Source organism: Tetrao urogallus (assembly GCF_951394365.1).
Source record: "Tetrao urogallus genome assembly, chromosome: 21".
Taxonomy (NCBI): Eukaryota; Metazoa; Chordata; class Aves; order Galliformes; family Phasianidae; genus Tetrao; species Tetrao urogallus.
In genome coordinates this window covers 2,626,750-2,639,162 of record NC_136834.1, presented here as the reverse complement: position 1 = coordinate 2,639,162, position 12,413 = coordinate 2,626,750, and the positions used below count along the sequence as shown (strand labels likewise).

General features: G+C 44.2%; 1 protein-coding gene across 1 annotated transcript in view; it reads left to right on the top strand.

The window, feature by feature from the left end:
- The window catches only part of SPEN (spen family transcriptional repressor), a gene marked incomplete at its 5' end in the record, with an annotated part of 55,984 nt that overhangs the window by 32,226 nt on the left and 11,345 nt on the right, over positions 1-12,413 (top strand). Inside the window, 7 exons of the mRNA XM_079545366.1 lie at positions 512-672; positions 2,401-2,601; positions 3,423-3,574; positions 5,849-5,974; positions 6,543-6,656; positions 7,801-7,914; positions 9,502-9,602. Of these exons, the coding sequence (XP_079401492.1) occupies positions 512-672; positions 2,401-2,601; positions 3,423-3,574; positions 5,849-5,974; positions 6,543-6,656; positions 7,801-7,914; positions 9,502-9,602 (969 nt within the window). The remainder of the gene's footprint in view (positions 1-511; positions 673-2,400; positions 2,602-3,422; positions 3,575-5,848; positions 5,975-6,542; positions 6,657-7,800; positions 7,915-9,501; positions 9,603-12,413) is intronic.

Here is a 12,413-nt window from a genome sequence, read left to right as displayed (position 1 = left end):
GGGAGGTGTGGGGCCTTGGGAGACATTAAGGGGCTGCCCATCAGCTCGGCAGTGGATTTTTTGTTGTGCTGTGGGGGATTCTGTGATGAGCCCTGTGTGTTTTGCCGTCCTTCGCATGCTGCGCCCCAGCTGATAAGCTCTGTCATTCCGTCTCCCCTGTTGTCCTGGATCACAATGGGATCCATCTGATGTTTTACCCATATTCCATTTCCTTGGCCTTCACCTCTGAGGGTTCTGTAGGGTGGTTGTGGAGCATCTCTGAGCTCCCACGTGTGCTGGGAGCAGCTCTTCTGCCCCAGGTGAGGAAGGTAAGAAGGCTTCAGGAGAGCCCTGTCCCCATGGTTTGATGTCAGCACGACGAACAGCTGTGTGCTGCCACTGACCACCAGCGTGCTCCAAGAGCAAAGACAGCTCTGAGAGCTAACCAGAAACCCACCACAGCTCAGGCAAGGTTTGCTTTCTGATTCCATCCCCGTTGTCCTTCTGACCGTTGCCCTTGTGCCTTTTGCAGCAGTGACTCCAGCAGCAGTTCGAGTGACGAGTCGCCGGCACGCTCAGTGCAGTCCACAGCGGTCCCCGCGCCTGCATCCCAGCTGCTTCCATCTCTGGAGAAAGATGAACCCAGGAAAAGTTTTGGGATCAAGGTCCAAAATCTTCCAGTGCGCTCAACAGGTACGGTCACGTGCAGAAGTGTTCCTTCGGTGTTCCAGAAAAAGGGAAAAAAAGAAGCGAGGGTGGATTATTGACTGGTTCAGTAGTTTTTATTCTGCATCCTTGGTGTTAAATACCTGTTTGAATTTCACTGTTGAATGGGAAAATGTGTCATTTGATGAACCAGCTTGTATGAAACTTGGTTCATACTTGGTTCATATGCTGCCATCACAGTGCAACACAGTTTGCAGATTACGCATGAAAAGCATTAAGTCGTGGTGCTACACTGAAGAGATTTCATTGTTACTCTGCTAGAGATGGAAATGTGAGGGATTTATGTATGTTAGGCCTCTCCCCTGTATAAATTCCAAGTACAAGGGTGGATGGTGATAGGACAAGGGGGAATGGTTTTAAACTGAGACAGGGGAGCTTTAGGTTGGATATTAGGAGGAAGTTTTTCCCCCAGAGGGTGGTGAGGCACTGGCACAGGCTGCCCAAGGAGGCTGTGGATGCCCCATCCCTGCAGGCATTCGAGGCCAGGCTGGATGTGGCTCTGGGCAGCCTGGGCTGCTGGTTGGTGACCTGCACACAGCAGGGGGTTGGAACTGATGAGCATTGTGCTCCTTTTCAACCCAGCCATTCTGTGCTGCTTTGGCCAAAGGAGCAGTCCCGCTGTGGCTTTTGTAACTTGGGCCAGGAATTTAATGTTTTGCATCCATGAAAGAAAGCTGTGGTTATGATAAAAATTGAGCAGTGCTTTTCCCTCAGATTCTTTCAGCATTGCCAAACTGAAGCTGTTGAGACAGAAATTTCCACAGTTTTATTCCATTTGCTGTCTGCCTCAGCACAGTTTCATTCTGATGCAGTTAAAGAACACTTCAAGGGTTGCTTAACAGTTTCTGAAGGCGTTTTGTTGGGAGAGAAGTACTTCCATGCTTTGGACATCCGAACTGACATAGAGTACAGGGCTGTGGTTTTGTCAGAGGTGTGCATTTTTTTCACCTCGGGAAGAAAAATGCATTCTAGGTTTGGCTGCAGGTCTTAAAAATGCCCTGCAGCTTATTGCTGTGTGCAAGAAGGATGGAAGGAAGTTCTTCAAATGGCATTGTAACAAAGACTGGACAGGAATGAGTAGAAAGATCACCTGCAAGGACAGCTTTGATCAGGCTTCTAGTGCCATAGATGTTATGAAGTGGCAGCATATGAGGTTTGTTCCCCAAAGCAGAAAATGGATGCTGCCCAGGGGAGGAGTGCAGAGTGCTGAGGGAACATCCTCTGTGGCCAAAGCCTCCTGTAGGAGCAGAGATGTGTGTGCTGAAGGAGACAGGGCTGTAAGGGACAGCAGGATGGTGCTTTCCACAAGGCAGCTGTGTGCTGCCCCTGCAGACGGGGTTCTGTCACAGCTTCTGTCTCAGCTCTGGTGCAATGGTGGGAAAACTGCTTCATTAGTGACCATCAGAAGCCCAGCATGTCCCATCGCCACAGCTACTGGAGCTGGTGCTTAGAAATGGGTTTGCAGGGTTAGATTTGAAGCATCTCCAGTGTTTCGCTTAGAACTGGTGGGCAGCTTTGGCTGTCAGTTCTCACCATGCCTCAGCTCCTTGTTTGTGTAATACAAGAACTTAGGGGTTTTCTGTTGCAGCATTGAGTGCTGAGTCATGTTTCAGAAAGAGTATTGGATTTCTGAACGTTCTCCCAAGTTGTTACAAGATGTGTGTTCACGCTACTGACGCACGTTTGTTGCTTTAGATACAAGCCTTAAAGATGGACTTTTCCATGAATTCAAGAAGTATGGCAAGGTGACGTCGGTGCAGATTCATGGGGCCTCTGAGGAACGGTATGGACTGGTGTTCTTCCGACAGCAGGAGGACCAGGAAAAAGCACTGAATGCCTCCAAAGGAAAGCTTTTCTTTGGCATGCAGATTGAAGTGACAGCTTGGATAGGACCAGGTGAGACCTGTGCCCGACGTGTTGCTGCCCTGGGCAGAGTCACTGCTGAGGCACTGTAGAAATAAGCAACCTTAAAACTGCCTTCCTGATGAAATGTAGTTTTAAGAAGCTGGGAAATAGGCCAGAATAAATTCTAGAGCTAGGAGAGTGGATAGTGTAGGTCAAACAGGGAGAGAATTCCAGTCTTAAACCTCAGAGAAGGAAAGCTGCCATCCTCCCAAACAGTGGGATCTGCTGCTGCTGCTGGCAGGAGCAATCAGATCTTCCATATCTCAGCGGAGCAGGAGCCAGTAGTGTGGTGTAAGCATAGAGCAGAGTCCCCACAGCCACCTTTTTTCAGCTTTTAATTAAAACAGCTAATAACGGCTCAGGCAGCGTAGTGTGAATGACTAATCAGTGAAAGCTGTGGCATTGAGCACGTCGATTTCACACTGTACTTCAATTGTTTGTTTAAAAATAAACTTGTGAAAATCAACTTTTTCCATATGCTGTTCCCCAAGTGCGATGAAACCTCATTTAAATTCTTGACAGACATTGATATTTGTAAAAGAGTGAAGTTTCTAGGGAAGCAGATCCAGAATGGAGCGGTTTTCCATCTGAGGATGCTCCCATTCCATAGTGCTCACCCAGTGGTGTGATGCTTTGAATTGCACATAAAGAGGGCAGTTCACAAGCTGTATTTTTGTTTAAGACATTGGTTGGTCTCATTCAGATCGTATCTGCTTGCCAGGAAGTAGACTTGCACAAACAAATCAGCGTGAACCAAACCCACATGAAAAACACTCTGATGTGTTAAAAATTTCTCACTCTTCTGCTTCTAGAAACAGAAAGTGAGAATGAATTTCGTCCTTTGGATGAAAGGATAGATGAGTTTCACCCAAAAGCAACAAGAACTCTCTTCATTGGCAACCTGGAGAAGACAACCACCTATCATGACCTCCGCAACATCTTTCAGCGCTTTGGTGGCATAGTGGTATGTGGATTCTTGTTCTGCTCTGTAGGGCATTATTGCCCATTCTTTCTGTGCAGACCTGTAAAATGCTGCGAGTGGTGGAACATCGTGCTGCTGATAGCAGATAATTCAGTCTTTCTATAATAATCTGAGTCATTCATCTTGCTGAAATATACCTGAAAGCTTTTCTTTGCGTTTTGAGTGAAATCTCAGCACACGTGTGTGGAAGAGATAATTTAGCAGTAGAAACAGTCGGGGGAGCGTTGGTAAGAAACGTACCTGCTGCCAGCCCAGAATATTTGCAGAAGAGCAGAGCTGAATAGTTGGGATTTAAATACTCCTAGTGCTGCCCTCGTATTTAATCAGTACCACTCTGTGAAGTCTGCATTTCCTATTCATGTCTGAAACAAAGTGTTGAGCTGCTGCATGTGGCAGTAGCCATCAGCTATGGCAGTCTGTTCCCTGACAATAGGGCAGAGGAGGCACTGAACAGATGGGGTAGTGATGACACATGTGGGATTTGGGTTTTTGGCTGAGCAGGCTGATCTGCATGAGGTAAAGCAGCAATCACTCCCCTCTCCTCTCCTCATGCTACCAAGTCATATCAATACTGCATTTATGAGAGATTTGCCAGAAAATGACAGTGAACAGAGTTAGCTGAATCTGAGCTTCTGCGCTTACAGTTTATTCCATGTGCTCACTGCACCATTCTTTGGAGGCTGTGGCTGCACTGTCTGTTCTGCTCTGGAATACTGCTGTAGCTGTTGAGGTGTCAGCGAAAGGAAGGGACAGCGTGCTGCTGTGTGCGTTGTGGACAAACACAAAATGCACATTTTGTTATGGCTGGCAGCTCTCGTGCATCCTACCTCTTGAAATCCGTGCTGATTTATGAATTCACACAGTGCCTGTGGCTTCCACCCTTTTGCAGTGTTGTACCAGCTGAGCTGTCCCGATAAAGATGCTTATCAGTAACACTGCACTGTCCTGTAAATTGGATTTTCTATGAAACAGTGCTGTATTGTCAGCATTATTAATTGGTCAGAACTCAGCAGCAGTGCTGCCTTGCTGAATTTCCATGAGAGCTTACAAGCTCAGGTGCGAAAGGGACCAGCTTCATAATCTTTCCAGTGGATAATGAGCAAAATGATGGTTTTTTATTTGCCTGCCAGAAGAAATTGCTTGCCCAGAGTGAGTGGTCAGGTGTAATTTGCCACAGTTGCAATAGTTACACGCAACAGTTATATAGAGCTGCTTCAGAGGCTTGGAAATGTAGTCCTCAATTAGCATTCCACTTAAATCATTAGGTCAAGGCTATAGAATTCCAATAGTTGTGTAAATCTCTGTTCACTTCTGTTTTCCCAGCTAAAGATTTCTTAGGTGAGACCATGTCAGACTGCTGCCTTGCCTCTGAATTTATTAAGCACGAAATCAGTCTGTCCTGACTGTTGGAATGTTTGTGCTTAGACTGGTGCTGTAGCACTGGCAAGCAGTACACAAAGGAAGCTTCTGCGATTTAAACAAATAAACCCCAGCACTCCACCTTCTATTTTCAGCTTGGAATGAATCATAACATCATGAGTTTGTTCAGAGGCTTTTGGTACATTTGCTGGTATGAGCGCCGAGCTTGAATGTTAACCAAATGTCAGCTGTAAGCTTGCTGCTTTTATTTTTAAATCAGTTAAAATGAGCCTTAATTAGACTTTCATGGCTTTCTTGTGCCTGCGTGTGCTTTTGAATGGGCTCGTGGTGGCTTAAGGTTAAATATCAGCAGTGATAGAAATTTGGGCTCCTTTTTGTCTGTGTCACGTCAGTGCCAGACTGGTTCAGGAGATGTGTCCAGCATCCCTCTCTGCCTCTAGGAACAGGATGGATCAGGTTTGTTTGGATGAGAAACCCTGTGTGGCTTTTGGCTCAGAAATGGGGATCGGAGCAGGCTGTTTTCTCTCAAGCCTTTGTAAGCAGAAATTTAGACAATTCTTGGTGTTGTCTCTTCTTGACATAATATCAGCAAAGCAAAGCTGCTGTTTGTTGATCAGGTCAGGCTGGCTTCTGTGGGGTTGAATTCTGAATCTGCATTATAAAGAGCTCTTCCTGTGTAAGGATTTGGTATTACCAGTGAATGAGATACAGCAGAACAGCAAAGTTTTCAACTGTCTACTAATGTTTAAATCCTCTCTGAAAAAGCATTAATTAAACAGTGATTGTGAGCATCAGAAGTCCATTTAGATCCATTAGTTACATTGTTGAATATCCTTTTCAGCCTGTTGCTGATTGTCATTTCCTTTTCCTCCCCAGGATATTGACATTAAGAAAGTGAACGGTGTTCCTCAGTATGCATTCCTGCAATACTGTGATATTGCAAGTGTTTGTAAAGCAATTAAGAAGATGGATGGGGAATATCTTGGCAACAACCGGCTCAAGGTAAAGAAATCTTCCCATGGTTGGTATCCTTCTCCTGGTTACTTTGGTTTGCAGCATCTCAGGATATTTTGGATCAGCTTAGGCCATGCAAGTGAGAATTTTTTTTAATGCCTAGACCAGATGAGAGCGCAGTGTTTTCACCACCAGTACTGGGGTTAACCATCATTTTTGCTGGCTGCCTGAGCAAGAAGGCCCAGCATGGAGCAGAGCTGGAGGCTGCCATTCTTTGGTTTGCCCCTTGAAGGCAGGGCTGGGGAGCTGCCCTGGTACTGACGATAAACGGAGGCTGTGAGTCCCCAGAGCCATCAATCTGTCACCTTCCAGAAGCATTCAGATTGCACAAGAAACAAATGTTGTCAAACACTGTATTTGTTTAAGCATGCAGAATTATTTTCATTAATTGCTGTTTGATTTTTTTGTCTTGCTTGCACCTGTGCAAGATGCTAATTTTAGAGAACCCGTACGAACGCCTGGCTTTTTTCAAACGACTCTTAATTAGGCGTGCTCTGTTCGGTGAGTTTAATGCTTGTGAATTGTACTGATGGACGTTTTGCCCTTTTGTGTTCAGCTGGGTTTTGGGAAGAGCATGCCTACAAACTGCGTGTGGTTAGATGGTCTTTCTACAAACGTTACGGATCAGTATTTAACTCGACATTTCTGCCGATACGGGCCTGTGGTGAAGGTAGGTGGGAGGCTTTGGTGTATGGTTTGAAGTTGTTACTGTCTTCCTTTCTTCACATCCTGTCCTTTCAACCCCGGCTGTCCAGGGCTTTATGGCTCCGATAGAGAAATTCTCTCTGGGGTGTAATTTGGCTGACAGGGCTCTTCTAGCTTTGCATCTCGTCCATCTGATCCATAGAGCAGTTGCTGCTGGAGTTTGGAGTGAGCCGAGATAACGAGTATTGGAACCCGTGTGTAGCTCTTGTGCAGAACAGCCTCACCCCAACAAAACTTCTTTAGGCTGCTCACACTGTAGGAATAGCAACCTAAGCAAGTAGTTACACTTATGCATGCTAACGACATAAATAGACACGACTGCGTTTTTTCATTAGAGCAAAAAATGACTTCTTAAATGCAGTTAGGACAGTCACACGTGAAGGAGAAGAAGAAAGGCAGTGACTGTGGAACATGTCCTGCAGCAGTGGCACATCACCCAGCCCCTCTGTGAGTGAGATCTGTGCACATGCTTCACCTTAAGCACTGAGTTGTCCCTGTCCTTCTGTTGGACATCGATGTGCTTACAGTGAAGCTGTGCAGCTACAGCTTCTCAGGATGTCGGGGTCTTGCCTCCTTAAGGAGCTCTGTGGATTTGTGTTGCAGCTTTGACATTCTTTATTGTAGTTGTTGTTGCTTGAATAATAAGTCTGTGTTGCTGAAGGAAGCTGATATTTGGAAACTGGGTGTTTAGCAACTGAGCGGTGCTGCAGATGATCGTAACAAAAACTGTTTCCATTTTGTGATTAAATGTTCCCTTTACCTTTTTTCCCCCCTAAGACATATTGGAAATTTTTTGAAAAACTCAAAGTAAACCAAGTGAAAGTACAAAACTCAGTCACCAAAGAAAAACAAAAAAAAGTAAAATACAGAAAAACAAAATAAAGGCATAATATACCTCAAGCCACAAGATCCACAATTCAAAGCAGTCCCGTGTGCTTTTATTGTCTCTTCATTACAATATGCCTCATCAGAAAAGAATGGAAATTTACTTTGCTAAAAATCATTTTCTTACTGGTATCCTCATGACTTAGGATTTTGTTGGGACTGACGCTAAGTCCTGTGGATGAGGCTCTTATTTGGTTTTTGTTTTGTTTTTTTGTTTTTTACAGGTGGTGTTTGACCGCTTAAAAGGCATGGCCCTGGTTCTCTACAATGAGATTGAATATGCACAAGCAGCTGTAAAAGAGACCAAGGGGAGGAAAATCGGTGGGAATAAAATTAAGGTGTGCAGAATGACCTCCAAAACAAAGCCAGAAACAAATTGTGTGTAGGCCTTACCCCCTGAGCACTGGCATTTGCAGACTGCCAGTCAGAAGGCCTCTCAGTGGGACAAGCATGTCCCATTTCCCTAAGGCTTAAACTATTTTTCGCACTCGGCTTATCGAGCTGTTAGGGTATCTCAAACTGTTACCTGCAGAGCCTTTTCCAGTGTCCTGCCGTTTGTTTTGCTGAACTTGTCTCTCTAAGCTCCTGAGTGTTGGTGTCCGTGTTACTGCCTTATTGACCCGAATCCAAGGCGAGATTTGCTTTAATGTTAGAAAAGTCCGAGCTGGGGGCTGCAGCTGCACGGGGTGACAGAGCGCTGCCGTGTGGCTGCTGCATGTCAGTGCCCCAACCTGGTGTCACAGCCTGCTCCTTGAGGAAGCCTGGCCAAACCTGCCACCTGCTCCTCTTCGCAGCGGGGAAAAAACTCAAAACTGCTCTAAAAAAGAATGGATGGAGAGTACTTTTTTCCTGGAGCAGCACTTAGCATCTGCAGAGCCATCTTGGATTTGGGTGAATATGGTAAAACCTGTTCTCAGTGTCCCATCAGTGCCACTAAATGGGACGTGAGGTGTTAGCCACCCTCTGAATCACCTTCTTCCTCCTCCTTTCTTCTCTCCTAAAGAGTGGGTGATGATTTCAAGCATGGTCTCTCATCCGGTACGTTAACCCAGCAGCTTCATACGCTTGGACCCCTTCATTCCTTAGGAGTTGGATATACTTCAGTTTCTAAGTGTGGCGGTTGAATATAAGCAGCCTTCATACAGAATAAAATGCACATCCATTCACAAGTTTCCTATCATGGGTCTGTGGGTCTTGCTCCTTAGCGACCCTGGAGTAGGCAGTGCCCTTAGTATCTGTATATCTGCTCCACTGGTGTGGTTATACAAAGTCTAGGCAGATTTAGGAAAAAAACAAACCCTCAAGATTGTTTTAAAAAAAATAATTTCATTAATGTGATATACAATTCATTAAGTTCATTTTAATCATTAATTTTTGGCATCAGTTATGCCATTGGCTTCTTAATATTCGCACGCTTAGCTAGAAAACAGACAATCTCAAGATTGCAGCTAGAATAGGGAGTGATTTTTAGTGCCTTTCCCATCCCCACTGTTGCCTTGGTGTATAAACCCAGGCAAATAATGTGGAGTCTGAGAAGAATAATACTGACCATGTGGAGATGTAAGGCACTTTGGAATTTTAAATGGAGCTGCAGCATTGGAAGCATCAATACCACGAGAATAACGTGTTTTTCTTGCTGGGTCACTGAACAGAAGCTTCTCATGTGCTTCTGGTCTTGCACCTAAAACCCCAGCAAGAAGTGGTCACACAGATCCACACAGCAACACTGAGTTGAGAGAAAGGTCTTTTCCTCCTGGGGATGCGTAAGGTCGGCCAGTCCCAAGGAACACTTGGCTTTTCTATTGTTACATAGGATAATCCCCATTTTCAGTTCAGCTCCCACGCTCAGATTCCCCAGCAGACGTGAAGGCATGTTAGAATGGATTGTTTGTCGTACTGACTGTGATTAACCTTGTATTTTTCAGGTGGATTTTGCAAATCGAGAAAGTCAGTTGGCGTTTTATCATTCCATGGAGAAAACAGGTCAAGATATCAGAGACTTCTATGAAATGCTGGCAGAAAGAAGGCAAGTGTCTAATGCAATTATTATTGTTTCTTACTTCTTCAGTATCATACTCAGTGCAGTTAAACTTTCTTCAGGCCAAGTTTTAAACGCTGGGTTTTGTTCTTACCAATTTTATCCTTTTAAAGTTTCATTTAAAACATTTTAGCATATTTTTATCATCTTCTACCTTCTCAACTTTAAAACATAAAAACCTCCCCCCTCAGAAAAAAACCCACCCACACAAAAAATCCCCAGCAAATTTTGGTGGCTGAGCTCAAGCTGTGCGTTAAGGTAGACAGGATATCACACGTCTGCAGTGTAGACAGCTACTAAAACTCATATGTAAGGTGGAGGCTTCAGCTATCTGCATGTATATTTAGTATTCAGGTTGTGGTGACGGGTCACCAGGACGCAGTTATGAGTCACTCGTTGTTTCCTAAGAATACAGAGACTAGTTTATCTGTGATGCCTGAACCCTCAGGTGTAATTAGGTTATAACAGTTGTTTGCATATAGTCTGATCAGCTTCTGCTGCTCCTCTCTTGAACAAAGATAAATTGTCTTCTATCTACCCCTTGTCAAGAGTTCATTGACTCGATGAAACTATAAAAATGAGCAAGGATGCTTTTTTTTCATATGAAAAGTGTATTCTGTGTTGATGTCCATCTACAGCATCTGTCATGTTGGTTTCTGACCATTTTGTGCAGTTTGCAAAATCCTGTGCTGCCTCAAAACAGCCATTTTTATTTGTATGCCCTGGCTGAAAGCAGCCTTGCACAGAAGCACTCTCCTTTTGTTCTTTCTTCCCCCTATGGTGACTGAATGGAACATCAGTGTTTTTATTACTGGTGACAGCAGTGAAGGCTGAAAAACAGAACGTTTTGGTTTTGTGGGTGTGCATTTTTGTTACCTTCAGATGCTGGCTGTGTTGCTGTGGTTCTACCTATGAATAAGCTCAGTGTGACTTGGGCTCTGATTGTACCTGTCTGCTACATAAATCTAGTGTTTATTTTTTTTGACAGCAAAATAGATTGGGCTAACATGCGTCCAAAATTGCCAGATGTAAAAGTGGAGACAGTTTAGAAATTGGCAATCAGGATTTGCATAATGGAAATAAGTTACATTCATTCTCTGGTCCTTGCCAGATGTTGTGATGTGCCAGCAAGAAGTCAGTAGTCATTTTCTCTGAGCTACACCAAACTGAGGAAGGAGTAGTGCATTTTCAGATGTCTTTTAATGCACAGAAGTCAGCTTGGGCTTGTCTTCAGTGTGAAATAATTCTGAGCTGCACATTTATTCCTGGAACAGCTTGATAGTTGGGTACATGTTAGACTTGTTTTTCCATTTCTGTCATTACGCTCGCATTGTCATTACTAGATACTTAGGAGTAATGAATCATGGAGTGATTGAACGAGCTCTGCAGTGTGTCTTGTAATTCTGCATCTTCTGGTCTCCCAGGCTCCTTCTGGCACTTCACTGACTCTGGCAACGTTGCTGAGAATTGCACCAGCCAGATTCCCTTAGGTTTTAATTGTATTCAGTCTAAATAGGACACAAACCGAAGTGTGTTTTTTAACTTCAGAGAAGTTGCATTGATACAACATAGGGAATAATCTCACCAGGTCAGTGCATCATTAATCTCAGATCTTTGCAAAACCAGACGGCTTCAGAAAATCTGGAAGCTTTCTTTACAACCATTACAAACCCACATCATGTGGTGTTTCACCCACCACAGACCCGCGTGAACGTGAGCATATCCAGTTCTGCAGTCTGTGAAATTACAAATGGGATTTCTTGAGTAGGAGGCTGGAGGCTGGGTTGTCTCTGGAATATCGTTGTGTGAGGTTGAATTGTGTAATATCACAACTGTTCAAAGCTGCCAAAGATTTCTTGCTGTTAAAGCTCTGAAGGAGTGATGACTTTGGGACAGAGTGCAGGTGGAGCAGCGTGTGCTGCAGGAGAAAGGCCATTTATCCTCGAGCATCCTAATGGTTCATAAATTATTTAGAAATGGATGAGACTGCTTTGGTGTGTGGAGTAGCCAATCCCTCTATTTCTTCCTCTTAGTAAATTGTTACTGAATACAAATGGTGCATTTTGTGTCTGGTTTTGTATTTGTTGATTAAAATGGAAAGTTAACAAACATGGCGACTTCCTTCTTCCTATGTGTTTACCTACAGCTGCCTCTCACAGCACCCATTGTTGCTTGCAGAGTGAGGTGGTTGGGTTTTTGTCTTCCGTGTTAAGCCCTGTGTCTTTTGTTATTTGATGATTTTTATTTTGTACATTTCTTACAATGTGGAAGCTACTGACTTTCAGAATAAAACACAGACTGTGAAGCTAAGCTACTGTACGTAAAATAGGGTGTGCAAAACACTGTAGTGGTGGAGAATAGGAACATGAGTTCTGTGCCATGCCTGTATCCTACCCCTCTGCCAAACAGTCACAGTCACTGTTAGGAATTGCTTCTTTTTGCAGTTGAGGGCTATCAAGATGATAATGCTAGCTGCTTGACTTTGCTGAGTGCTTCCTAAGAATTTGCCTGCTCTTACAAGTGGGCTGATACTTCGGTGTTCAGATAGGCAGTGTCAGCATGTCACAGCAAAAGAGCTAATTTTGGAATTAAAAGTTCATTCAAAGGGCCTAGGATTTTTAAAGAACGGATATTACCTCTTCACTGCTTAGAAATGGAGACAATCCAGCCTTGAATTTTGACTTAACTCATGTTTTCATGAGTTTCATGTTTTCAAAGGTAGGTAGGGACTGTCTCTGCTTCATGAGGTGGAGTGGTCTCTACCGTGGCTGTGTGTGTCCACAAGAGCTAGGTAGGTTT